The 24,058-nt window shown below is 37.7% G+C and overlaps 1 protein-coding gene across 1 annotated transcript in view; it reads right to left on the bottom strand.

Annotated features, from left to right (window-relative positions):
* GRIA3 (glutamate ionotropic receptor AMPA type subunit 3) overlaps nucleotides 1-24,058 on the bottom strand; it is a 311,718-nt gene that overhangs the window by 51,281 nt on the left and 236,379 nt on the right. The window contains exons 11-12 of the mRNA XM_008056630.1: nucleotides 22,038-22,414; nucleotides 10,923-11,121 (exon numbers count right to left, since the gene is read on the bottom strand). Coding sequence (XP_008054821.1) covers nucleotides 10,923-11,121; nucleotides 22,038-22,414 — 576 coding nt within the window. The remainder of the gene's footprint in view (nucleotides 1-10,922; nucleotides 11,122-22,037; nucleotides 22,415-24,058) is intronic.

The raw sequence follows: 24,058 nt of genomic DNA on the forward strand, positions 1-24,058 counted from the left end.
AGGCAATCTACTCACCTCAGCCTCCCAAAGCGCGGGATTACAGGCTGAGCCACCGAGCCCTGCTAGCAATTCTCTTACACGTTGTCTAGCCAAATGTTACTCAGAGAGTGGCTCTAGGTTACATGTGTTAGAATCACTTGAGATGCTGGTTTAAAAACAGATTGTGGAACCTATGGAATCAGTATCTTAAGATGGGAGTATGAGACCCAATAATCTGGGTTTTAAAATAGTTTCCTGGCCAGGCTCGGTGGCTCAGCCTGTCATCCCAGAACTTTGAGAGGCTGAGGCGAGTCGATTGCTCGAGCCCATGGGTTCGAGACCAGCCTGGGAAACTTGGCGAGACCTCGTCTCTACAATAAATCAAAAATTAGCTGGGCACAGTAGCACGCGCCTCTAGTTCCAGCTACTTGGAAGGCTGAGGCAGAAGGATCGCCGGAGCCCAGGAGGTCAACGCTGGGGTGGCCGTGAGTGTGTCACTGCACTCCAGCCTGGGAAACAGAGTGAAACTCCAACTAAAAAAAAAAAAGTTTCCTAAATGATTTTATATGCAACCAGTGTTGGTCAACACTGGTCAAGTGCAGTCATTCATCAGATTATTGAGTTCTCTATTCAACATCTCTGACAAGTGGCCAATTCTTGAATCCCTTCAATGATGAACAGTTCACTATCCACGAAGACAGCTCATTCTATCTTTAGATTGCTCTACTAGAATGTTCTTTTTACAGCAATCTAAAATTCCTATCTCTGTAATATCTACTCTTTTATTTTTGTTCTGTCCCATAGTTCCTCACAGAACAAATGCAATCCATTTATAAGTGTCTACTCTTCAAATATTTGAAGACAATTCTAATATATTCTGTTGCTACATATTTTTTTCAGGCCAGTCTCAGTTTTTATGAATTAAGAAACAATTGTGTTGGGAAACAATTCTATAAAAATATTATAGACCAGTCCCTGTAGGTCAGCTTTTTGTGCAGTTCTAGATAGGAATATTTTAAGACGAGACCAATAATGAACTATGAGAAGCCATGGTTGTTCTCTGGATGTCAACTCTAAAACTGGAGGTATCCTTCCAGCACCCGCCTCTTAACTTTAACAACATTATGTGGATCTGTATTGCATGAATTTATCCAAGCTTCCTTGAATGTATTTATATTTCTCCTCAATTATTGACCATGGTATTCCTGATCTTCCTGTTTGCAAAATTGGCTAAAAACCCAGGTCTAGAAAATGGAATAAAAGAGTTTTTCAGGATCCAGCTGGTAGGACAGTTTATTCCCTACAACTTTCATATACAATAAACTTCAATAATATGCTAAGCACAAGTACCTAGATTGTGTGTGTGTGTGTGTGTGTGTGTGTGTGTGTGTGTGTGCATGTATCTGGTTGAAGGAAAGCCACAGGATACAAATAATTAGATATCAAACTTCTTTGCCAAGAAGCTTTAATTTGACTCTCTTTATCATTACCCCATTCATGCTACCTCATTCAGGAAAGGGGCTGTTTATTTTGTCTTAAATAACATCTATGTAATGGGGTTGTTTCTAAATATCAAGGGTTTGCTATGAAATCTTTCATTTGATATTATTCGCCAAAAGCATAGATTTCAACATTTGTTCCTCAAACTCATTTAAAGGAAAGCAAAGTATTCTTTGGAGAGTATCTTTTTAATGAACCTCATCTTCACATGCAAGATGTGAATTCTAAAATTAGAAATAAAACTGTTTAGAGCACCTTGGTCTCGGGCAATGATTTCCAATTTACCCTTGGCAGTCTATATATTGATTTCTACTATGATACATTTGTTACAAAGTCATATTTTTTTCTCAGAAACTAATTGTTTTTATGTCTCCTAAGTTCCCTCTCCCCCAAACATATATACATATGCTATTTTGTGCGGGCAAATCTTAATGTGAATGTTAGAGAGAACCAATTGTATCTCAGTCAATAGTGACCACAGTTTAACATGACATAAAGCCATGGACTTGTTCTTTTTGGACACAAATCCCCCTTAAACCACCTTTGAATGCTTTTTTCTCTCCAAAGATTTTTAAAATGCCCCTTTCTCTAGAAACTGTTTCTGATGAACTCACCTAACTCCTTTAATGTCTGCATACTGGACTCAGGAGTATGAATGACTTCTCCTATTTATTCCTAGAGAGTCTAGGACAGGCTTCTTTACCCGGGATGCTGGAAAGTCAATGTTACTGACTGATAAAAGAAATAGTCTGTAACCTAAGCCAGAGACTCAAAGGAAATAAAATTGAGAGGAAAATAAATCAAGCTGTGAATACATAAGAATTTTGATAAAACTGGGAAGTAAGACTCAGATCTGGAATTCAGATTTCTCTAGGTATAAAAGTTAACCACCTTTAGGAACATCTTCATTAGGGCCCTGGAGAGTGTACAGATAGGAGATCAATTTTGAGGACAGCTTACAGACAGATGCCTGTAATCAGAATTGAAAGAAATGCAATAGATCAGCTCTGTCTAAGCCTTTCCCTTCCGACATTTCCCTTCCCTAACATTCTAAACCATTTAGAGCAGGGGGAGGACAATAGATTTTATATTACCATCCATCACTTGCATGCTAGTGCCATTCTGCTGAGGCACCGGAGTTGCAACTCAAATACAGAAAGAGGAAGCATGCCCCCTAAGTTTTTGCTACAAGCTAGAGTCACTACTTAAAACATCCAGGACTCTATACAAACATGTGATGTAGACAATATGTTAGATCCTTTTTTACACATATATACATACACATTTCTCTTCCACAACTTCCATCATGTAACAAGATGAAACTTTGTGATATTAACTAAAGTCCTGTCTTCCATACCAATTATCCAGCATCCCTCTTCCTACTAAAGCAGAAGCATCAATTGCCTCAGAGAAGATTAGGATTTTTAAAGTAGGAACAAGAGAAAACAGAAGATGCCCTCATCAATTTTGTTTCATAATAGAAGATAAACAGAACTGACATATGATCCAGCAATTTCACTCCTAGGTATACATCCAAAGGAATTGAAAGCAGGAATTTGAACAGATGTTTGTACGTCAATGTTTATAGCAGCATTAGTCACAAATAGCCAAAAGGTGGGAACAGCCCAAGTGTCAATCAAAAGATGAATAGATGAGCAAAGTATGGTGTATACATACAATGAAATGTTATTTAGCCTTACAAGGGAAGGAAATTCTGACATATGCTGCAACATGAATTAAACTTGAAGACATTGTGCTAAGTGAAATATGCCAGACCCAAAAGGCCAAATATGTTATCATTCCATTCATATGAGGTACTTGGATAGGCAGATTTATAGAGACAGGAAAAAGATTAATATTTACCAGGGACTGGGAAGAGAGGGAGTGGGAAGTTATTGATTAATGGTTATAGGGTTTTTATTGGGAGTGATGAAAATGTTTTGGAACAGATAATGATGTTGGTTGCATAATATTGTGAATGTAATTAACTCCACTAAATTGTATACTTAAAAATAGTTAAAATGGTGAATTTTGTTATATACATTTTATCAGAACTTTAACAAACTAACAATGTGATATACCAAAAACAATTATATTGTATAATTTAAATGGGTGCATTATGATATGTAAATATTTCAATAGGGGGTGTTTAAAAAAGTTATAACAGAGACAACTTCCTTTCAGACTAGTAATATTCTTCAACACTTTGGACAATTTCCTAACCAGTCCTAGTATTCGTTTTTAGTCCTTATGACTACAAGGAGTATATAGGTAGGAAATACATTTTAACAGGTATCCTTGGATTAAATAATATGTAGATTTCATTGGCAATCACTGAAAAAGGATATAGGCCAAAAATCTGAGAGTCATCCTTGGGTCTTCCCTTTATGCTCATCAATGTGATCTGATTCATCAACAAATTCTGTGATGGTACCTCTAAATATATTCTAAATTTGATCACTTTACACAATCTTTATCACTATAACCCTAATGTAGGCTTCCATTCTACAGCCACACTGGTTTTCTTCTTGTTCCTTAAACATTCTAGGATTGTTCCTGCCCCAGGACCTTTGCACTTACTACTTCTGTTTGGAATACTCTTCCATTACATTTTCCCATGGCTACCTCTTCTTATCCAGGTCTCGTATCAAATGTTATCTTCTTAAAGAGGCTTTCCCTGAACCATCCCTAAACCCCAAGTTCCCATTTAAAGTCTTCGCTAACCCTAAGTCATTCTGTATCATAATATCCCACAACACTGTGGGGTATTGTCTGGACATAGACTATTTCCCTCCTCTATACCTGGCTTCTTTCTGACCCCTTTCACAGGGAGTGGCCTCTGGCCAAGGCTGGTCTCTGAAGGGTATGCATGTTCTCAGTAATGAGTCATGGGATGCAGGTGACCAAGCAAAACTGAAAACAATGTGGTCGTTACTCTTAATCAATGTAATTGTAAACACCATGTAGGAATTTGAATAATTACCTTGCTTGCTTTGATTATAAAACTGCTTGCTATAATGCCCTGACATGTGAATTCTTCACTGATCTGCCGCCATTTGTGCCTCTTGTAAGTTTTAATAAACCATTAATAAATTTAATGTCTTTTCTTTCTGGACTTCTGGGTGACTTCTTTGGAATACGTAAACATTATTCACAAGCCCTCTCAGATTTGGGGTTACTGTGCTTATTGGTACTTGAAATTATTCTATGCATCTATTTGCTTATGTGTTTTTACTTTGTCTCCTACCAACAGACTGCAAACTCCTTGAAGGTAAGGATTCTGTCATGTTTCTTGGATGGTATCCCTGCTGCCTAAATTGCTTTTGTAGATACTTAATATTAATTTACTCTCTGACTAAAAATGTAGAAGATGTTGAAGACTGGGATGAATTTGACTGCAGGACATGACCTAGTAGCCTTTTTTTGAAAATAAAATTCATATCAAGATTTTGTTTGTGTGAGATGCCATTTCCTTTCAAAAGCAGAGCGCAACCAAGCATTCCAGTTAATTGTTCTTGTTAGTTGAATTTCAGTAAGTTGAAATTTTACTTGATCCTTATGGTCAAGGTTTTAGGCATCTGTGTGAAGGAAGATTGTAAATAACTAACCTGAGCAGGCTTGCCAAATGAACTTAAGGGAAGTCCAATTGAACAGATGGGCTTCATTCCTTTAACTAGAAGACTATTAGATGATTTGACTGTGTCAGATAAGAAAGTGAGATTCTGAGATGAGTTCATCTAGGGAAGTGAGTTTCAGAGTTCTCACTAAGATCTGGGAGTCATGTGTGAAGTTAATTACCTTGATGTTGTCTGAGAGAGTTGGCAGCCTCAAAGAGAACGGAGACTTAACCCCCTTAGGCTTTCCGGTCTGTGAAATGCACTCACAAGCAAGTAGGTTACCTGGAAGGACTAATGGAGAGACACTAATAAAATCCATATGGTTGGTTACTTTGGGCAGATGGCCGGCATGCCACTTTGGAAGCACCTAAAGTTTCTAGATGGTCTTCAAGGGCAGCTCTAAATTGTGCATGTTGAAGTTTTTGATCCTGCAGGCCACAAAGTGATGGCTAAAGAGGAACTGAACAGGAGATGAAGTCAGTGGTAATATTTTATAATTAGGGAGGATGGAGGAGGGCTATAAATGAGTTTTTTCTCTTTTCCAAAGCCTGCAAACTCCCTATGTATCTTCGTTATCTTCCATCGAGCAACCAGATATTATCTTATTTTGTTTTTGTGAAGTACACCTCACATCTCTAAGAACCTTGTCTGAAGAGTCTTTAGATTTTAATTGCTTTATTGCTGGGCCCCTTTCCTAATGTCTTCTGGGATTTGTAGAACCCTTTATACTTTCAAAGAGCTTTTTTTGGTATTGCCTCTCACTAACTCCATAAGGAAAGTAGAGCAGGAAATATTCTCCTCAACAGATGGAGAACCTGAGACCAAGTATCCCTTACTCAAAGAAAAATAAGAAAGTCATCAGTGGATGTGGAACTAGAGATAATTTTCATCTTTTTCTTGTTCTTTCCAGTTTGATCCACACATGACTAACTTTTAACATGTCAAATTATACCAAACATGTAATAGAGGTTTGCTGCATGTATGGCTTTCACTCTAGTTTTACAGATGACTTCTCTTTTTTTGGCCTCTTTTCTTGGATCCCTTTGAAATTATCAGATCATGGAAAAATGTCTTTTAAAGGCAGGTATATATTTGGGCAACCTCTTTGGGTCCTCTCCCACTGTGGGGGCTTTTCTGTCCTCTCAATAAATCCTGCTTTCTAAAAAAAAAAAAAGGTAGGTATATATTCAACCCAGCAATCCCATTACTGATTAGAGACCCAAAGGAGTAGAAATTATTCTGCCAAAAAGACACTTGTACTTGTATGTTTATTACAGCACTGTTCATAGTAGCAAAAACATGGAACCTACTTAGGTGCCCGTCAACAGTAGACTGGATAAGGAAAATGTGGGACATACACATCATGGAATACTATGTAGTCATAAAAAAGAACAAAATCGTGTCCTTTGTAGGAATATGAATGCAGCTGGAGTTCATCATTCTAAATGAATTATCACAGAAGCAGAAAACTGAATACCACGTGTTCGCACTTATACGTGATAGCTAAACGCTGGGTACACAGGGGCACAGGATGGTAACAATAGATGCTGAGGACTCCCGAAGAGTGTAAGGAGAGAGGGGGTAAGGGTAAAGGACTCAATAGAAGCCCACTGTCACCATCATGCAATACAACTATGTGACAAGCCTGCACATGTACCCTTTGAATCTAAAATTTTGAAAAAAAGTAAATATAGGTTTTTTTTTCCTTTTTGTTTTTGAGTCAAGGTCTCATTCTGTTGCCTAGGATGGAGTGCAGTGATACGATCGTGGCTCACCACAGCTTCGACCTCCCGGGCTAAGGCAATCCTTCTTCCTCAGCCTCCAGGGTAACTGGAACTACAGGCATGCCCCACCATGCCTGCCTAATGTAGCCTAGGCTAGTCTCAAACTCCTGGACTCACACAATCCTCCCGCCTTGGCCTCCCAAAGTGCTGGGATTAGAGTTTCAGCCACTGTGCCCAGGTATCGGTGAGAGAATTTTTAACAAAATAACATAGTCAGTTGTAATAAAGCTTAAAGATTAATGGTTACTTTTCTTGATCATGTCAAAATGTCAACATACTGTGCATAGGTGCCTTTGTGGAAAGATTTTTCTCCTTTCCCTGTATACTCCAGAGCCCTATTACAGATAGCCAATAACGGTGGAGAAGCGTGGACTCCAGTTGAAAATGCTGTGTGTGTGTGTGTGTGTGTGTGTGTGTGTGTGTGTGTGTTTGTGTGTATGTGTGATTGTGGATGTGTAAGCAGAATCTAAATACTATTAGCAGGGACTACTTCCTGAATCAGGTAGGGGGAACCCTTCCTTTTTTTGCCTGTATTTAAAACAATTAAAAATTAAAATGAGACAATAGTAAAAAAAAAAAGTTTTATGTTGAAACAAAACATACTTCATGAGTAATTTAACTGTGCTTCATGGGGCTTACAATGTCTGCAATTCATAAGACAGGACAGTCCCCTCAGTGGTCTCCTGATCAATTTAAATTCTTCTGTCCTGCCTAGAGCACTGGGACAACTCATGATTCTCCCTACTTCTCTCCCTTTATATTTACTTTCTTAAAAGGGTTTAAATTAGTATTAAACATTTCATTTAAAAAATCTTCTTTTATCCCCCAAACTATCTGCAATGGGGATATGGCCAAGTATCTGAAAAATAAATACAGCATCCTAGTTGTTTTCTAATATTTCTAGGGGTCTGCAGCCAGAGGGAATTTTGGAATTGCTTTTTCTCTCAGTTCTACCTATTAACATGAATTTGTATCAGGTTAAATTTCCAAAACCTAGTGGAGAATGATCATTTTAGTGCAGCTTTCTAAATCATAGTGGCATTTCTCTGGGCAATGACAACAAAGCTGTCAACTTATTTTTTAGCATGTGTGCCTCCACCTCTGGTTGGGATATTTACTTTTGGAGCTGCTGTCTAAGGAAATCAGTTTTCAAATCAAGAGAGTTGATAGTAATATTCCAGATGTCTCTTCCAGCTGCATGCGTTTTGTTCCCTGCCTTTCCTGAAGGAACAGGTCCCTCTGTGCCAGTGATTTTATGTGATTGTAAGATGACAGTTAGGGAAATCTCAGAAAACGAGAGAAACAAAGGAATCATTTTATAATACCGTCATTTTAATGGCAGCTGAGTAAAAATGTCTGCAGGGCAATTAGAAAAGAATTTTATTTTATTTATTTCTCTCTCTTAGTGGAAGAACTAGAGGGCTGGCCCCAGGCTGTCTTCTGGTATTACTATTTGGTCCCTGTGGTATTATTGTAGAGTGAGAACGGAAAGAAATGAGCTCAGATTATGTTTGTAAATATTGCATGTGATCTTGTTTCAGCCTCTAATGTTCAGAAGGCATGCCATCAGAGATCCCCAGTTTTTATTGCCTTGATACCTTGAGATCACTGAAGATTGAGGGGGAAGGGACATGGCTGTAGCAGTTAAATCTCTAAATGAAGGGAGATGTGCTCTATATGGCTGCCTCTTATACCCCATTGGGTTCAAATGAATTGGAGACCAATTGGCTGCCCCACCCCCCATATTATATGAATACCAAGCACACCCTTAGTTAGGTTTATATAACATTTTCAGTGCAAACAGGCTAAAGGAGATCATTTTTCTATGCTGCTGTTTCAGTTCCACTCAAATTATCAACCTTTTGTACTGCCCTGAAGAACCATCCCACAGGGTCCTTAATGCTGTCACCAGTGACCATTTGGGGAAAAAGAAAAAATGACATGCCAGAATTAGAAAATAATGTGCACTTTTTAATACCTAGAAGTATCCATCTTCCTGTCTAATCAGATTTTTAAAAGAGCTCCATTTCTATACGAATTATTCATTGGCTAGGAATTGGTGAGCATTAGAAACACATACCAATTAGAATGTGGCAGTAATTTTGCTCAGAATAGAATGGTGATTCAAATCAGCTCCAGTAATATGATACTCTTTAATGAAGTCATCATAGACACTTTCCTGGTTTTTAAGAAAGATACAAATTGAGTGAAGGATGGGGTCTGGGCATGGGGGCAATGGCTATTTGCTCACACTTTCAAGCATTTGTGCTAATAAATCTTTCCATCTTGCCACAAAAATCTCCTTTTGCCTGAATATGGATGAATGGTCTTTGAAAGCCTAATGGGAATTGATGTCATTTATTGATTACCATTTAAAGCACACCTTCCTAATCTCTAATCATTATTGAAGGAAAAATGCTTTCCAGTGAAACAAGTATCTCTTATCAGAGGGTCCAAGTCGGGTGTCTTGGTATCCTAAGTGGTTAATTACTCCATATAGCAACTTGATGTCTATTGGAATGGTGGACATAAACTTTGTTGAAGGCTGATACCAAACCAAATTTCTATGAAGCTGATTATGTGCTAACTACTCAGCAGATGGAAATCCCTGGCTTCTAGCTCTGACACATGTGAGTGATTTCATGCGGGCAGGGGATTGTTCCCAGTAAGCTTCTGGGACTGCCAAAGTAGTGAGAGCTAAGACCAGATTAGTTCCAAAGGGTCTTTATGTCATTTTGATGTTTCCAACACTGGACCTCTCTCCTCAGTTGGGGATTACAATCTGCTTAGTAAACAGGTGATAGAGGTGAGATATGGATATCCTAAGCCAGTGAGAATTCTTGAAAGGGTCCCAGAACTAACACTTTCTCCCTCAGGGAGTGAAAACAGTTTCCGATTAATTGCTATAATGACAAGAATCACACCCTTCCTGGGTTCCCATGAAATAATTGGACAAATCTCATGATGATACATGTAAAACATATTTCTTACTGATTATTTAAAAAGCAAGTTTAGAATCAACATCTGTTTACTCTGGATATTTCAGGAAAAAATCATTAATTATACCTGCTATACAATAACTTGATTTTTGGTTGGAGAGAGTGACTAAAATTTTTCTCTAGTCGATAGAGGAATATTGCTACAACCAGTTATAGTGGTTACAGTAGCAAGCAGTGGTAATATATAGAATAGGTCCATTTTCTAATCAAATTCTACACCTTTTTCTTGTTGGGGTAACTGAAAAATATGTGAGTTCTCAGAAATTCCATTGGTATTTTTCCTTACAGTCTAGTTACCACAGAACAAAGATCTTCATAGTTTGTGTAAAAGCAGCTTGCTTGTCATATTCTTCTATCATTTTCTGCTTCAATCTCCTTTCCTCTTTTCTCTTAACAGAGTTTGTATAGCTTTACTAACTCTGTTAGTGAACAATTTGCTGTTTCCTCACTAAGATTTGGCCTATGAGGGGCAGGGGGAATAAGTCTACTCAAGAAATTAAAACAACTATCAACTGCCCTGAAAATTGGATTATCACCATGCACGAATACTTGAAACTGTAATACATTTCAATAGAAAAAGAATGCTTAAAATAGACTATGTTCTTACAGTCCATCACTCATCAGAGTCGTAGAGTCAATTACCTAACTTTTGTGAACTGCTGAGACATAAAATTGCTTTTGTAAAAGCTAGAAAGGAGAATAAATATTACTTAGTTCAATCCCCTCAGTATTCAAGTAAGAGGATCGAAGCCACAGGAGTTAAATGACTTGCCCAAGGGCAAACAATCATGTTGTGGCATGATTGGGATGCAAACTTGGAAGTTCAAATTCTGCTCTTGGCATGCACTTGCTATATCTTGCAGGTGTCTTAGTTCTAAATGACAATGGACAATCACCAACCAAGCAGTCCTGTATTTAAGATACTCTCCTTTGATAACATTCCTATTATTTCCCAACTCTCCTTTAAAATCACTATGAATTTGCCTTTGTGAGAAGATGATAAAATAAAAACCAGCAGGCCCAATTAGCCGCAAAGCACTTACTCTGAAAAATTCTTTTGTTGAACCGGAGTCCAAGGTCCCATATGCAATTTCAGTCTGCTTAGCTAAGTCTTCAGCACTCTCTATGGGAGAAACCATCCTCTCCACAGTCAGGAAAGCAGCAAGATTGGCAGTATAGGAAGAAATTATGATCAGGGTGAAGAACCACCAAACCCCTCCAACAATGCGCCCGGAGAGTGATCTACAAAACGAAACAAAAACAAATACAGACCCAGAGGGGCCAGTGCTCAGTTTAAGAAATCCTTGTCTTCATTTCTAGAAAGAGAAGTGGTTTCAGTATAGCTGGTGGAGGGAAATAGATGATGTGAAGGAGTTAAAACATTGAACAAATGGCACATGTTAACCACAACACCCTATGTCATGATAGTATAGTATGGGAGTGCATGCATAATGTTCTTCAGGGTTATACAGGTTTCAAGGTAGGATTAAAAAAAGATGAGATGGCATTTTCACTATGTTGCCCAGGCCGGACTTGAGCTCCTGGGCTCAGGTGATCCTCCTACCTCAGCCTCCCAAAGTGCTGGGATTACTGATGTGACCCACTGCGCCTAGTCCATTAAAAACAATTTTTTTTTTTTGATTTGAGGTCTCACTCTGTTACCCAGTGTAGAGTGGCATAGCTCATTATAACCTTGAACTCCTGGACTCAAGCGATCCTCTCACCTTAGCCACCTGAGTAACTGGGACTACAGACACAAGCCCGGCAGGATTTTTTTTTAAATTCTGGGAAAAAATCTTTTTATCATCTCCTGCTTACCTGTAACAGTTTAGCTTACTGAGTTCTCTTCCTGTGAGCTTTTCTGGGCACACCAGTGGAAGCAAGTGATTTTCAGCCTTGGCTGCACATTAGAATCACCTGGGATCTTTAAAAATCTCATGCCCAGGACCACCTAAGACCAGATAAATCAGAACCTGGTAGGTGGGACCCACATATTTATTTATTTATTTATTTATTTATTTAAGTTGGAGTCTCACTCTGTCGCCCAGATTGGAGTGCAGCGGCCGCTCCCGGCCACCACAGCCTCGACCTGCTGGACTCCGGCGATCCTTCCGCCTCAGCCTTCCAAGTAGCTGGAACTACAGGCGTGCACTACCACGCCTGGCTAATTTTTTGATTTTATTGTAGAGATGAGGTCTCGCCTGCCCAGGTGGGTCTCCAACCCGCGAACTCAGGCAATCCACTCACCTCAGACTCCCAAAGACGCGGGATTACAGGCTGAGCCACCGAGCCCGGCGACCCACATATTTATATATTTTAAAGCTCCCTGGGTGATTACAATGTGGCCAAGGTTGAGAGCCACTGATGTAATGTCATGAGAGAAATAGTCAAAAACCTTTCTGTATTTGAAGAGAAACGAGTAGGTACTGATAAATGAACACTATTCACTTTGAGTTTAATAAACTTAAAAAAACCATTGCCATTTTGTGCAGTTGGTCACCCATGATGCAGGGAACTAGATAATGTTTATTTTTTTATTTTTTGAGTTGGAGTCTCACTCTGTTGCCCAGACTGGAGTGCAGTGGCCGCTCCCGGCCACCGCAACCTCGACTTGCTGGGCCCTAGCGATCCTTCTGCCTCAGCCTTCCAAGTAGCCGGAATTACAGGTGCGCGCTACCACGCCCGGCTGATTTTTGGATTTATTGTAGAGATGAGGTCTCGCTGCCCAGGCGGGTCTCGAACCCGCGGGCTCAGGCAATCCACTCACCTCAGCCTCCCAAAGGCGCGGGATGACAGGCTGAGCCACCGAGCCCGGCGATAATGTTTATTATCATCTTCATATAAATGGCTAGTGGGGCTCAGGAGAGCAAAACTCTTCGCTTTCACAAACTAAGCTGTAGTCACATAGGGAAGACCCCAAATGAAGTAGGAAACTACCTGTGTAATAGGATTTGAGAGGCACTAAAAGACCCCTCTTAAAAAAAAACCCTCCTGGCCTGCTGTAGACATTCTTGCTATTGGAATCATCCTCTATGTTGTCTTTAGTAGGCTTGATCAAAATGTAACTTGTTACTTTAAGAGTACCCATTTTTTTATCCAATTAGAAAGGAATGAGAAAGAAGATGGGTGAGGTTTAATAAGGGGACAGTTTTGTTTTTAAAGTTTATTGTGCATTGGCATTATCTGAGGTGTTTGTAAAATGCAGATTCAGGATATCTGAGTGCCTAATATCTATACTTAAGCACCACAGGTGATTCTGCTGCAAGTGGTCTGCAGACCAAACTGAGAAACATTGTTTTATATCAGTGATTCTCGACCGTGCCTGCATGTCAATATTATCTGGGGAGCTTGAATGAACACACAACAAAACAAAAAGACAAAAAACAAAACAAAAAAAACTTGCCTAGTTTCCATTTCAGAACAGTTAAATCAGAATCCCTGGGGGTTGAGCCTAAGTAGCAGCATTTTCTAAACCTCTCAAGGTGCAGCCAGGGTTGTAAGTTATGGTCCTATACCATGAGTGCTCCTCAGAGAGGGACTATGGGAAGTTAGGGGGCAGTGCAAGGGCACTGAATGCTCAGTGATGGGCAATGGCTTGCATTTAGGAAACTTCATCTCCTTCACAATGTTGCTGAAGCCTGTCTGTCTGCAGAAATAAAAATGTGCTCCCTAGGTTTTATAAAACATTGCCACATCATCCCTAGGATAATTTTGCTGTGTGGTAGAGCTCCATCCTGGTTACGCTGTGTTCTCCCATACCCAGAAAAGCTCACAGGAAGAGAACCCACTCTGTCATAAAGTCAAGAATAGGCGTAGGAGCCTGGCACATCTCCAGGCTCTGTGGGAAGAGGGTAGTTCTGGGCTGAGAGCCGGCAAATCAAGCTCTTCTCTGTCTGTACTAGCATTTTACCACTTTGAAGCAAATTTAAATTCTTGTGTCCCAAGATAACCTTTTTTTCAGCCTCTGGAAAATTCAGTTATTTTAGATGTTACCCTCTGATCAAATAATTTTGGCAAGTGTTCTGATAAATGGTATTCTTTATTGGTTAACTATAAAAACTTAATTAAAAAAATTATGCAATTTCTGTTGGTCCCTGGATTCCTAAAACAGCCCTTATTTATTTATTTATTTCCTGAACATAATCACTTAGTTTTTCTGATGTGAAAATCTGCTTTGCAAAATATTTTTTCTAACTAATAATTATGTATCTTAGAATTTCATCTGGGAACATTTCCCTTTTAATCAGAAGACTAAAAAACATCTGGATGAGTCAGAAAAGAATGTGTCACACTTCTGAATGCTAAAAGTATACAAAGTGTTTCAGTTATGAATTTAGACCTTTCATAGTCTTTCTTCATTGTTGCCATATACATTTAATTTATTCTAGACTGATCTGACCCTAGAACTACTTTTGCTATATAAAAGATTAATATTCCAAAGGAGCATCCATAGTAATATGGTAATGAAAATGTTAATAATCACTAATACTTATTGAACACTTCTTATGTGCCAGACTCTGTTCTAATTGCTTTACATGTACTCTTTTAATCCACCATCCCTGTGATTATGTACTATTTCACAGATAACAGAGGCATTTTATAGATAAAGAAACTGAGGCACAGGAAGGAGAGATAGCAAATAAAGTATCTATACATATACACTAGGAAATAAATACCTGCAATTTTGTAATACAAAATACCCATATTTTGTATAAGAAAATTCAAAATGGTGTGTAAATTATAAAAGATGCAAGTTTCCTACAAAGACTGAGAAATATAATTGCAAGAAAACCAAATGTATTTGGATAAGTATTGTTTATTATCTGTTGTTTATTTGAAGTGGAACTGTGAATGTCATCCTTATTTGGAATGATGAGGTTTTGCTCAGACCAAGGAGAAAACTGACTTTGGAGTAATTCCAGAATCATGGTTTGATATGGAAAGAGGTACATTCTGCTGCTGTGAATATTAATGGTAGTTTATGCATTGTCTACTTGAAATGTGGGGAAAAATACAGTAATTTATGGAAATTACATTGTACCATTCTACTGAGGCTAATGGACTGTGGTTGTGTCTGTCTGATCTAAAATCAAGCCTGCACATCATAATCTGGTTATTTTGGCCACCTTAATACTGACTCAGAGCATCATGTGGTTGATCTGAATGACTCAGCTGAGATTGGTTGTTGACATGACTGGAAATAAACCTAAATGCAAAACGGTCATTTTCATGGTCTCTCATCTAAAATGGTTATTGACTTTGGCAATTATGTGGTTAATATCATGATAACCAATGGGCATGGAGAATTTGGGTGACTACTCACATGGAAATGGTACAATAGCATGTACATACCTCAGCATAGATGGAAAAAAAAGCACTTCCACGGAATTAGTGTAGAATGCACAAGCTCGCATTCAACATTCTCCCCTCAAGACAGCAATAGCTTAGACAAAGGATTTGATGGCATTTTCACCACATTCTCTCCTTGTTTGGCATAAATACCTAAATTTTTTCACTGGGAAAAGGTGCAGTGGAACTCACAAGGAAGAAGCTTCACAAGCATTTTTACATTTTCCTTTTCTCATTAGTGACACTATAGCCACTAAAACCCACATTTCACATGAAGGCTACATAAAAAGTGACTGATGGGTCAACCCCAACACATTTTATAAAGAATCTATTAAAACAAGACAAGACTTTATAGTTGAGTTAAAAAGACCTGTCATTTTCCAGTCTCTTTCCTTCCATTAATGCAACTGCAACATGTTTAACATTTTCAAATAGTTTTGTTGCACAAGACAGATTTCAAGGTTAGCATAATGAAATGGCTGTAGAATGCTGCATATTTAGTGTTTATAAAAGTGTCTTATAAGAAGCGTATCATACCTTTTGAAGAAATGTAAGAGGAGGCGTGAAGTTAGTAAAAGTAAGTTAGCAACAAGAGAAAAACAGACATATAAAAGCATTGCAAAATACGTACATCAAATAATATACAATGCTCTTGTTATCTGTAATCATAAGAAACTAGAGTTTTGGAGTTAATAATAAAATGTATTTTATGACCTCTGAAATGATAATAAAAGTGAGCTATGTGCTCACTATGAAGGTAAAATACTTTACCTTCATCCTGTAAGTAAATTTTATAATCTGCACTTTACTAGCTTTACAAGATGAAGAGCTAGGACTGATAACAGCTTCTTCTTTGTACAAATGCTTCATCATTCTTTTTTTTTTTCCTCTTTTTTCTTCTGAAGTATGTGTCATTTCTACACTCCATTCAATGCTGTGTCTGTGACAGATTTTAAAAATAAGTGCAGAATCAATCTTTGGTTCTTATAATCTTCTTTGATAGAAATAAGTAACCATATCCTAAAGACTGAAAACTACAGCTTTCAGCCAGAAAAGTCGTGAAATAGTTGTAATAAAAATCCTGCTATTACATCATTAATTTATTACCACATCACTACTGCTTTGAAGTGAATTTGCAGTAAGATGAAGACGGTGGACATATATCAGCAGAGGAAACGAGATTGCTTAAAATGGAGCAAAAAATCCTATTGTTTTTTGTCGCATTCATTTTATACCCTTCATTTCTTTTATTATTCTGCACATGCTTTCCATTTTAAAGGAGGATCTAGGTGTCAACTAACCTGGACGGATCCCCTGCTCTCTTCCCCAAAGTATTTGATATCCTAAAAACTTAACTGAGAGTAACACCTCTGGAATAATCTGTACACGGTAATCAGGTTCAATTAGTCTGTTTCTTCTATTTTTTCTGTCATAATTCCCCCAACCTTCACGTCTTCAACTTGTCTAGCCCTCAGATGTCCCTGCAGCTTCACAGAAAGTCAGCAGGGGGAGCATTTGTCTGGAAGGACTTGGACTCTGAACTGCTTAGAGCTTTTATCAAGTTCTACAAAGGAAATACATTTCAGATTTTAAAAAATTGTAACCCCCTGCCAATATCAGTAAGATGATATTGGAATAATACAGTGAAAGTATTTGCAAGAGGTGGAATTTTTAACGAAAGCAGTATATAGGATCAAGGAGGAATGTTGCTGGTTATTTCTCTTCAGAGGTTAGCTATTTGGTACTGACTAGTATTTCAACTGTATTCCTAATGAGTTTTAGGAACTAACAGTAAATGCAATATTAGCTGTTAATATTTGTGAAACTAGGATGATTAAGTGCAGCCAATTTAATAATGACAATAGCTACCATTTAATGAAAACTTATATGCCAGGCATTGTGCTGGAGTGATGTGAGAAATTCTTCATTTTACATATGAAGAATTGAGGCTTAGCAAGGTTTAGTAATTTGCCCCAGCTTACACAAATGCGAAGCAGATTGTGAATCTAGTGAGACTCACTCCAGCTCCCACATGCTTAACCATGATGCTCCTTCCATCTGGCTCCACCCACTCAGGGGAAGAGGGTTGAATTGAATCTCCTCACACCTTCTCCTGACTGCCCCCAACAAGTCAGTTAGTACGTGGATAAAACCTCCGCTTATTACATTGATTACCATCTATAAAGTTGATTCAGCCTCCAGCTTCGTGTAGAACAAAGTCATCCACACTGAACAATTGGGGTAGTTGAAAATATCAAATCTAATATTGACAGAAACTATTTAAGCTTCTAGGGTCACTGTCAAAAACTTTATTCGATGGAAAGGGAACGATGCCAGCAGTTTTCCTGTGAATGTATCATTGGTGATTTCCCAGTCTTTTATTTCAAGTGAACCCATGCTTGACAGTATTTTAGATGCTCACTGACTATTTTCATCAACAAACAGAGCAAAAGCACAGTTTCTTCACAGGTCTGGAGACTGGAAAACAGTTTTTGTGACTGAGCATGAAGAAAGGAATGGAACAAACAGTGCACCTTCAGGTCTGTAGTGTGAGGCAGTGTGTGGTAGTGGGAATCACTGTAGTGCTAGCTCTATAACCTCCATGACCTTGGATTCCATCACATCCTTTCTCTTGGTACTGTTCCTTTGTCTATCATGTGAGAAAAAGCAGCATGAAGTGGAAAAAGCATGGGTTTTGGAATTGGAGCTCAGTATGTATTCTGGCTCTGCCACTAGGTGTGTGACTAGACAAATTATTTAATCTGACTGTCATCTTTTTCAACTAAAAAAATAAGTATAATGCTCACCCTGCAGAGGTGTTTTGAGGATTAAAAACCATATGATGATGCAGGTAAAGCATCCATACACAGTGGGAGCTTAGGGAAGTTGGTTGTTTTTCTGTCCCCAGTAAATGGAAGCAGTTGAACTAATGTATCTCTGACATCCCCTCCTGCTCTAATACTTGTTAATTTTGCTTTAAAATATGGCATCTTATAATTTCTTGAATTGCCTCAATGTTGAGAAAAGTCAGACAGTACAATACATGCTCACATTCTGGGCTTTCTGGAGTGTTTGCATTCCAAGTGCGGTCATTAAACAGAAGTAAAGTATAGTGCTGATGTTTGCAGTCAAGGCAACCACAAATCTTAGAGTGCAGCTATGTTATTATCAGGAATTTCTAAATCTGTTAATAAAGAAACACATCACAGTGAGGTTTGCTGTTATTCAATTGAGCACAAATATATAACCAATAGAGCTCTCAAGACAAGAAGAAACATGTTTCCTCTTTACCGGTATGTAAAAAATATGCTAAGAAGTATAACATTTTATTAAAAGGCTTAAAGATATAATTTCTTCTGAAGGACACAAAAGACAGTATTGGAGGAGGGATCACCAGTATGGTATAAAATGTAGAGCTCATAAAGGTAATAATTTATTACTCAAAAGTACAATAAGAATAATAATTGTTACTCTAGGCCAGTGTTATTCTGTAGGCTTTGTGCCCTATTGCTGGGTTGAGTTGTGACCAGCATTAAAAAAGAAAATGAAGCAGAATAGAAAATATCAGAGTGCATGGCACATTGTAAGGAAGGTAAAGTCTGGCGAAACTTTTGTTATACACATATGTGTGTACTGAGTTATGATAGAAAATTTATTTCTTACTGTGGGTCATGGTCAAAAAATTTGAGAACCATTGCTCTATATGATACTATCTAGCACAGTATAATAAAATCTGTACCTCGAAAAAACCATTTGATATATTTCAATGCCACAGAAGAACCACAGCTTAAATTCTACTGCAAACATTTTTTTTAAAACCTGTTCAACTTGTCATCTTCAGGTCATCATTTCAAAGTTATTATTTAATGAAGCTATATGCATACATTAAATACTTTTAAAAACAAGAGTCCTGTTCAAGAGTGCAAAGTAGTATGAAGCACTCCAGTGAAAACACCAATTTGTTTTGAAAATTCACTTACAGAAACCAACAAAATCTCTAGCTTTAATGACTCTTTAGCATTGTCTCAATGTAGATTATCAGCCATGTTAAAAATCATTCAATTATGGATCCTTCAGAAACCATAGTCTCTTGAAGTGAACATTCAAAAAAATAAAGAAACTAGCAAAACAAACTCCCAGATTATATCACAAAATGACACACATTCTAAGCATAAAAGGGACAGGGAGTGAAATAATTTGGAATATCTGATCAAGCAGATTGAGGATGGCAAAAAAAGCAAAAAAAAAAAAAAGCATGGCTTGGACAAACGAGGCTTGCCCCACACAAGCAATTCTAAAAAGTTGCTGAAGATGGCTACCAGAGAGTGAGTATACAAAGCTTCATTTAAAATATTTTGTTATCCAAGTGGATAATCGCAAAATGAAGTATGCTTTAAAAACATGGTAGGAACCTTCTGAATCCTTATACTCTAAATGAAAATCCCTATATGTTTGCGTAACTGACTCTAATCAGTATTTGGGGTGATATTCCATTTTACCAAAATGTAAAACTTTTGGTTTCAAAATAGGAAGATGTTATGTTCAGCTGCAATTTTTTAAAATTATGAATTCACCACCATTTTTGTTTAGGTGAGTTAATACTTAAACTAAGTGGGTGAGGCCTAGGACATTCATGTTAAATATTTTCAATAACTATACTTAGATAAAGTTTGCATACCATAAAATTATTTACCAATGTAAGTATACAATCAATGAGTTTAGTAAATGTAGAGTTGTGCAACCATCACAATCCAGTTTTAGAGCATCATCCCAGAAAGTTCCCTTATGTCCATTTGCAGTTAACCCTGGCAGGCCCAGGACTAGGGTGAGGCAGGTGAGGCATTTGCCTTGTGTGCAAAATTCAAGGGGGGCATCAAAATCTTATTAATATAGATACATAGTATTTTGGTGCAGTATATTTAAAATCAAAATTAATGCAAAAAATCCATAGTGAACAAATTAACAAAATTTTAAGTAAAGACTGAATCAGATCCCTACTATTGCTCTACTCATCCTCACCCTAATCTTGGCCCTGATTACCCCCTCTCTGCTCACTTCAAACCCCTAGCACTTCAAACCCCTAATGTATTTTAGATCTCTATGGATTTGCCAATCCTGGACAAATGGAATCATGATATGGGATATTCAATGAGTGCAATTTAATAAATGAAATGGTACAATTTTGTGACTGACTTATTTTACTTAGCATAATGTTTTCAAGACTCATTCACGTTATAGTATTATGTCAGTAGTCTGTTCTTTGTAATTGCTGGTAGTATTTCATCATATGAATATGGCACATTTTGTTTAGTTGATGGACATTTGGGGTGTTTTTCTTTTTCACTATTATAAATAAGCTACTATGAACATTTGTGTTTAAGTCTTTGTGTAGATATGTTTTCTTTTTTCTTAGGTAAATAAGAGTAGAATTGCTGTGTCATATTTTAAGTGTTTGTCTTACTTCGTAAGAAACTGCTAAACTATTTTCCAATGTGACTGTAGCATTTTGCATTTCCACTAATAGATGAGTGTTAAAGTTGTTCCAAACCCTTATCACCATTTGGTATTGTCTTTTTAAAATTTTTTTTGAGTTGGAGTCTCACTTCATTGCTCAGGTCAGAGTGCAGTGGCATGTTCACAGTCACCCCAGCATCGACCCGCTGGGCTCAGGCGATCCTTCTGCCTCAGCCTTCCAAGTAGCCGGAACTACAGTTACGCGCTACCACGCCCAGCTAATTTTTGATTTATTGTAGAGACGAGGTCTCACCAAGTTGCCCAGTCTGGTCTCGAACCTGTGGGTTCAGGCAATCCACTCGCCTCAGCCTTCCAAAGAGCTGGGATTACAGGCTGAGCCACCGAGCCTGGCCTGGTATTGTCTTTTTTATTATGTCCATTTTATAGAATATCTAGAGGTATCTCATTGTGGTTTTATTTTGCATTTCCTAATGACTAACAATGTTGATGATCTTTTTATGTGTTTATTAGCTATTTGTATATCTTCTTTGGGGAAATGTCTATTCAAATCTTTCATCCATTTTAAAAATTAGGTTGTCTTTATTGAGTTATAAGAAATGTTCTATATTTTGGATACAATTCCTTTATCAGACATTTGATTTACTAATATTTTCTCCCAGTCTGCGACTTGTTTTTTGATTTTCTTAACAGTGTCTTTTGAAATGTAAGATTTTGAATTTTGATAAAGTCCAGTTTATCACATTTTTCATGGATTATGCTTTTTTGTTTTTTCTAAGAACTCTGTTCAATTCAAGGTCACACAAGGTTTCTCCTTTTTCTTTTTTTGATTCTCTCAAACATTTAGCCAAAAAAATTGGTTTGGATACTACAATGGATAGTTCTAGGCAGTCTGAGAGAGAAGACATTGCAAGGGAAAGGTAGGAGGGTTTTAAAGAAGCATTCTATCTTTCAAATTTTGTTTAGATCCAAACTCTTGACAAATGAGAAAATATTTTTATACAATTAATGAGGAAACCATGTATTTGATCTGATCAATATTTAGTATTTGCTTTATCTGAATAATAATATTAGCTGACAATGCTGCCTTTATCCAGAATTCAAATGTCTGCTATAATAGATATACAATACCACAGAAATGCATGAAAGACATTCAGAGCAACACTAATGACACACTTCATGAATGTAAACAAATAAAATGGTTTGATGACAATTTATCTTTGGATGGAATGCTAAGTGAAAAAAATCTAGAGTTAAGATGGATGAATGTCAGATGTACATGAATGAAGTATGGCCATGGAATGCAACAAGACATTGGGTATGACACAAAAACAAACCTTGGAGAAATATCACATCCTTGCTGCATAAAGGCACCCAAGGAAAACCAAAGACTGTTAAATATTCCAAATTCATTTGGAGGATCAGGAGGGCTTTGTGGGTCACGAGGTTCTTCATTGTTGTCTTCCAAGTGCCATTCGTAAGGGCTGAATCTACTGACTAGGAAAAGAACTACACTGACTCCAATGTAAGCGAAGACAATGCACATCCAGATTTCATATGCCAAGGGATCCAGAAATGAGAATACGCCTGGTTTTGATTTCTGAGGCTTCTTTATCATGATGGAGATACCCAGGCTCATGAATGGCTTTGAAAAATCTATAACTTCTTCACGGACCAATGTTATAGTGAGTGGAGCAACAGCTATATCAGCTCTCTGCAAACAAAACGAAATAAAACAACACATATGAGTTTTAGAGACAGTATTTTAATCAGTCATTTACCACTTAATGTGTTTCTTTTATGGAAATATAGAGTCTTTTTTTTGTCAGGGTCTCACTTTGTTGCCCAGGTGGAGTATGGTGGCATGATCACAGCTCACTGCAGTCTCAATCTCCTAGGCTCAGGTGATCCTTCTGCCTCAGCCTCCCAAGTAGCTGGGACTACGGCATGTGCCACCATACCCAGCTAATTTTTTAATTCTTTGTAGAGTCAAGGTCTTGAAATGTTGCCTAAGCTGGTCTCATACTCCTGGACTCAAGCAATCTTCCTACCTCAGCCCCCCAAAGTGTTGGGATTACAGGCATGAGTCACTGCATCCAGTCGAAAATATAAAGTCTTAAATTGCTACAACCAATTGATTTGTCAATGCTTAGGATAGAAGAGCAGTAGCATTCTATGGGTTCTTAAGTGCTTTAACTTAATGGCAAATTAAGGAAAGGATACAGGCCTTTTGTCTCTAAGACACATTGGCTTAGGGCAACTGATTCCATTTTTTTCCCTAATAGTTTTTTGCTACCTTGCAACTCAACTTGCACTTCCTTGTGACATGTCATTGTTTAACTCTTGTTTTTTTTATTTTCATGTTCCTATGTCTTATCTCTCCCACTTGAGTGAAAATTCTTGTGGAGCAAGCATAAGAGCCTATACTTGTTATATCTGCCTCCCTTCTCAACATGAGGTGAAACACAGGACAACAGTATTTAGTTTAGTTCTTGGGTGTGAGCTATCTAATATTACTCTTGAATTAGTTTTTGAGAGTATGCCTGTTAAAACATAGGTTCTATGGAGACAGGGTCTCAATCTTCTATTTTTGCATCTATCACTGCAACAGATTCTAAACTAAAGAAACTGCAGATGCCTAAAAAATAAGTTGTCAATTATTGAATAGGATATATACATACATGAAGGAATTCTGCATGGGCAATAACAAGGGTAAAACTGTTGTTAGGATACATGTTAATTTATATAGTAAGCTATATTTTCTAGTGATAAATATCAGTATTGCATTCACATGTATTGAATCAACAAAATAAATGTTAGTAGTGCACTGCATAATTAACTCAGGCAATGTTTTTATATTAATCCTTTGAAAATAGGCACTAGGAATTTCTGAGTTTATTTCTTTTGTTTTCCACAACTGTTCATTTTCAATACTAGTAGGTTTTAATATGGAGTCAAGCCTTAAAATGCACACATAGAAAAATGCTTCTGACTAAGGAAAGACTTTTGGATAGTACATCAAATACTATGAAGTGAAAACACCAGTTTTGATCAGATTTTTTTCTATGTTAAATACAGTTATGCCTTCATATCCCTACCAATGGGAAGAGGCAGTGAAAGAATGAAATCTGAGATAGAATTTCTTTTCCTTTTTTTTTTTTTTTGAGTTGGAGTCTCACTCTGTCTCCCAGACTGGAGTGCAGTGGCCCCTCCCGGCCACCGCAGCCTCGACCTGCTCGGCTCCGGCGATCCTTCCACCTCAGCCTTCCAAGTAACCGGAAATACAGGGATGGGCTACCACGCCCGGCTGATTTTTTGATTTATTGTACAGATGAGGTCTTGCTGCCCAGGCGGGCCT

Source organism: Carlito syrichta, unplaced genomic scaffold, assembly GCF_000164805.1.
Source record: "Carlito syrichta isolate Samal-C Ts95f unplaced genomic scaffold, Tarsius_syrichta-2.0.1 Scaffold302424, whole genome shotgun sequence".
Lineage (NCBI taxonomy): Eukaryota > Metazoa > Chordata > Mammalia > Primates > Tarsiidae > Carlito > Carlito syrichta.